The sequence below is a fragment of the Mytilus edulis genome, chromosome 10 (assembly GCF_963676685.1).
Source record: "Mytilus edulis chromosome 10, xbMytEdul2.2, whole genome shotgun sequence".
In the NCBI taxonomy this organism is placed as follows: Eukaryota; Metazoa; Mollusca; class Bivalvia; order Mytilida; family Mytilidae; genus Mytilus; species Mytilus edulis.
The window spans coordinates 61754289-61759605 of NC_092353.1; the positions used below are offsets into that span (position 1 = coordinate 61754289).

Here is a 5317-nt window from a genome sequence, read left to right on the forward strand (position 1 = left end):
GAAAATAAGACTTGTTGTGTTAACATTTGTATTTATCTAAATCAGCTATTTAAATTCACGAGTCTTACACGCACAGTGTATTGATCGATTGGTTGTTGGTGTTTTAACGTCACTTTTAAGCACCACTTTTTGTCTTTTTCATGGCGGCCAGTTTTTCTTAGTGGGTGTAGCCGGCACGCACAGTGTAACAATACTTATATTTGATATAAGTACACATGTATTATAGACTATTTAAGAACAAATATATATTCAATAACAGTTTTATTGTTCATAATAAAGCACACTGACTGAAAACTGAGTTATTTTTCTGATAAACATTTACATTTGTTTTGAAATTATTTTCAATAATGTACTCAACGAGTTTAGGGCCAGGATAATCTATTGCTATGATTCCAAATCGACCTTGACCTTGATTTGATCTGACATACTTATAAAGCTTCGGATTAAGCGATCTAGCAATTTCACGCGGAGCATCAATACCCTTAGTACAACTGTTGAAAGTAAGGTGTATTATATTGTTTGTGGTGGATCTTGTGTTATCTAAATGGGCTTTGACCCTTCTCCATTTCTCCTTATAACTAGACGCCTTCCAATAATCTTCTATGTCTAGCGTAGCATATGGAATACCTATAGGGTTATTCTCTCTCTTGAAATCCCGTAAAATTATGATTTTACCTCTAACCTCTTTAATAAATGGAATATTTTCCTCTAGCCAAATATTTTCTCTGTAATTCTGGAGAGTTAACCAAACTGTTTCACAAAAGGTTCTCGTGCATTCAGCCGCTTTATATTCCTCCTTTACTCTCACCAGTAAAACCTCACTTGGATGAGATTTAACAAAAGATGTCATTGTGTTCATAACATCGGTAAAGCTACAGTGTTCATAAAACTGTCCATGATGGATCGGCAAACCATTTTTGAAATGGCGGCAACGTATATCGAAAAAACGTATGCCAATCTTTAGCTGGATGCTTAGTGATAAACTCTGACACCAAGACCATATGATATCTCCTGCTCTTGCCATAGTATCGTGTGTGCCTGGTATTGACACTTTAGATACAGACATTGAATCTGGTAACTTTTTCATCCAGTCGGTATGTCTTATACCTGGGTCATCCGGGACATTCCAATAGTCAGGATCCCTTGCGTTTACATTTCCTGTAAAACAAAAACAAAATTTCATTGAATTGATTGATTGATTATTGTTTGCTTAACGTCCCGTGGCAAATATTTCATGCATGTTAAGGACGAGTTTTCATTGGATGTTGGATATGTATTGACAAATGATTAACTTTTATACAGCGAAAAACACTTGTTTTTACGCCTACTTTTTCATTCATTCTTATAAGACGGACTTCATACAGAAACCTGAATATGATTTGATAAAATATTTCCCAATAAAATCAAAATATCTTTACTGAAGTTGTTGATGTATAGTTAACATTGCGTTTTCTTATATTCGACGTGTTCTCTAGATAAAATGCCCTTATGTATGTTATCAAATATATATGGGAATCTGTCTATGTCTTGATTTGGGAATATTAGGAATATTTCGTTGGACACTTAAATTCGCAAATAAGGTCATTCACGAAAATCACGAAATTTGGTACGCCATGCGTTTACTTTTAGATTAGTGTAGGTACAAAATGTCATAATATTTTTGACAACGTAAAAACATACGTCCTTCCTTTATTGTTGATATTTGAATTGTTGAACTCCTTGTTCAGAAAATTATAATATGTCATGGTATCAAACAACTATATTTTCAATACCAGTGCTTAATCATACTCATTTTAATTAGGAAAAGCTACGAGTTCTCTAGCTAGAACTTTTTAATCAAGTTAAAACAGTGAGTTCTGACTAATTTTCCACAAAATGTTATTAATTTATCAAAATGCTTTTATATTTTATTTCAAATTCACGTTTTATATAACTGTGTTTTTTCACAAATTGACACTAAAACTAGAATCGTAAAATCATACCGACTGAATACACATTTCGGAGTATAATTATTTGTTTAATTTTAAAATTAGTCGTTTGCTGTGATTGTCGAAATCCTCGTAAGTTGGTATATACCACAAATAAAAATTATTAACTGTACCATTTTAGCGTTTTTTGAATATAAAAGCATTTTTATAAATTAATAACATTTGTGGAAAATCAGTCAGAATTCACTGTTTTAACTTGATTAAAAAGTTCTAGAGTACTCGTTGCCATTCTTAAAAATAAATAGGATTAAGCACTGGTATGGAAAAATATAGTTGTGTGATACCATGACATATTATAATTTTCATGCTTTTCGTGAATAGCTTTTTTCTCATCAATTGGCGTCCGTCGTCTGTCGTCCATCGTCCGGCGTCGTCTGTTAACTTTCACAATAATCTTCTCCTCTGAAACTACTGGGCTAAATTTTACCAAACTTGGCTACAATCAACATTGGGGTATCTAGTTCAAAAAAGGTGTCCGGTGACCCGGCCAGCCAACTGAGATGGCTTCCATGGCTAAAAATAGAACATTATTTATTATTACAAGGCATTTTTATAGCGCATTATATAAAAATACAATTACTCTAAGCGCTTTACATGTTAAAACAAAAGTACACAAGTTCGTACATACACGAAATTACAAAGTTAAACATATACCGAAATATGTATTTAGCATACATCAAATCAACTATAGAAAGTAAAGACTACAGCAACTTGGTAAAAAATTACTTAAAAGAATTATTAATGAATAAGTAAAAATTTGAATAACTAAATATTTCTAAAATTTGCTGAATTTTGTATTTAAAAATAAGTTACTAAAATATATCAGCTTGTAAAAATATACAAACGTTATATAGAAACTTGAATATACAGAAACATAGGGGTACAATGTAGATTTTGGCTTAATACTCTGAAACCAAAGCATTTAGAGCATATCTGACAGGGGTAAAATTGTTTTTCAAGTCAAGATCTAACTGCCCTGAAACTTTTAGATGAATCGAACAAACGGTTGTTGGGTTGCTGCCCCATAATTGGTAATTTTAAGGACATTTTGCTGTTTTTGGTTATTATCTTCAATATTAATATAGATAGAGATTAACTGTAAACAGCAGTAAAGTACAAATAAGTTCAAGATGAGCAAAATGGTCAATTGACCCCTTAAGGAGTTATTGCCCTTTATAGTCAATTTTACCAATTTTTTATAAATAAACTCATCAAAGATACCAGGACTAAATTTAGTATATACGCCAGACGCGTGTTTCGTCTACAAAAGACTCATCAGTGACGCTCGAATCCAAAAAAGTTAAAAAGGCCAAATAAAGTACGAAGTTGAAGAGCAGAACCAAAATTCCTAAAAGTTTTGCCAAATACAGCTAAAGTGATCTATGCCTGAGGTAGAAAAGCCTTAGTATTTCAAAAAATTCAAATAATTTGTAAACAGTAAATTTATAAATATAACCATATCAATGACAATTCATGTCAGCACAAAAAGTGCTGACTACTGGGCTTGTGATACCCTCGGGGAAATAAATCTCTACCAGCAGTGGCATCGACCATGTGGTTGTAAATAAACTCATCATAGATACCAGGACTAAATTTAGTATATACGACAGACGCGCGTTTCGTCTACAAAAGACTCATCAGTGACGCTCGAATCCAAGAAAGTTAAAAAGGCCAAATAAAGTACGAAGTTGAAGAGCATTGAGTACCAAAATTCCTAAAAGTTTTGCCAAATACAGCTAAGGTGATCTATGCCTGAGGTAGAAAAACCTCAGTATTTCATAAAAATCAAAAATTTGTAAACAGTTAATTTATAAATATAACCATATCAATGACAATTTAAGTCAGCACAAAAAGTGCCGACTACTGGGCTTGTGATACCCTCGGGGAAAAATTAAATTTTTGTAATCTTTTACAAAAATCTTGTCCTCTGAAACTACTGGCCAAATTTAACCAAACTTTGCCAAAATCATCATTGGGGTATCTAGTTTAAAAAATGTGTCCGGTGACCCGACCTGCCAACCAAGATGGCTGCCATGGCTAAAAGTAGAACATAGGGGTAAAATGTAACAATTAACATAAATTTTGGTAAATTTTTACAAAATGTTTTTCTCTGTAACTACTGGGCAAAGTGCATTATAGATAGATATATTGTTAACAGCAAGAGTGTTCAGTAAAGTAATATGGCGTCACAGGGCTGGTCCAATATTTACGAACACACCATCACCAAAACACAAGTTTGTCATGAATCCATCTGTGTCCTTTGTTTAATATGCACATAGACCAAGGTCAGCGACACAGGGTCTTTTTTTAGAGCCTCTAGTTTGTCTTTTGATTACTTTTTCGTTAATCTATTCATGGGAAGCAAGTCTTGAGTATTTCATAATTTCTAAGTTTTGTAAACAGGTTATTCATATTGACGGCAATTTCAATGACATTTCATCTCAAAACAGAAGTCTTGACTGCTTGGATGGTGATACTCTCTGGGAGAAACCCTCCACCATCTATATATGTATTGGCCAATAGTGGTTGTAAATAAATACGTAATGGCTACTAGGATTAAAATGTGTACGCCAGACACGCATTTGGTTTATAACAAACATAGATACAAGGATTGAAATTTTGTATTTGAGTCAGATGCATAAAAAGTTAAAAAGGCAAAAAAAAGTACAAAATTGAAAAGCTCTGAGGACCAAAATGTCTAAAAGTTTTGCAAAATACAGCTAAGCCACGGAAATCGTTTCCTGAGGTAGAAAAGTCTTTGTTTTTCAAAAATTAATCATTTTGTTAATTTACACTTTTAGCCATATCACTGAAAATTCATGTCAACACCCACGTGCTGACTACTGGGGTGGTGATACCCAAAGGGAATACAAACTTCACCAGCATTGAAGAGACTATACAAAGTTCGAAATTAATTATTCCAAAAAAGTTAATACAACTTACCCATTATACGATAGATCACACCGAAGTTAGTTTTTTAATATATATATCATAAAAATTATTATAACTACTTGAACTTTAATTTTGAGTGACGCTACAATTACCGGAAAACACTTAAAAAAATGTTATTGTTTTAGCGTGAAAACGGAAATCAAAGGCAGGAAATAATTAAGCACTATCTGAACAATAGCGTGTGAAATTAAAATTAATATAAAACATGTATTGTTTTATTCTTTTGTTATTTTAATTCCACTAATTATCATTGTTTTGTAGGTTTTTGTGTTCATGTTGAACTCTCAATTTCTGTCAGAATATTGGTGTTCTCAAATTTAAACGTCCATGACTGTATGACGCTTTTTACTTATGATTTAAAATTACAATGTTGTGTG

General features: G+C 32.5%; 1 protein-coding gene across 1 annotated transcript; it reads right to left on the minus strand.

The window, feature by feature from the left end:
• Window positions 1-246: 246 nt before the first annotated feature.
• Window positions 247-5034, minus strand: LOC139491635 (1-phosphatidylinositol phosphodiesterase-like). Its single transcript, XM_071279416.1, has 2 exons — window positions 4932-5034; window positions 247-1158 (listed from the first exon to the last, which is right to left on the minus strand). Exons 1-2 carry the CDS (start codon window positions 4933-4935, stop codon window positions 269-271), a joined length of 894 nt encoding a protein of 297 aa, XP_071135517.1. The 5' UTR covers window positions 4936-5034; the 3' UTR covers window positions 247-268.
• Window positions 5035-5317: the final 283 nt, after the last annotated feature.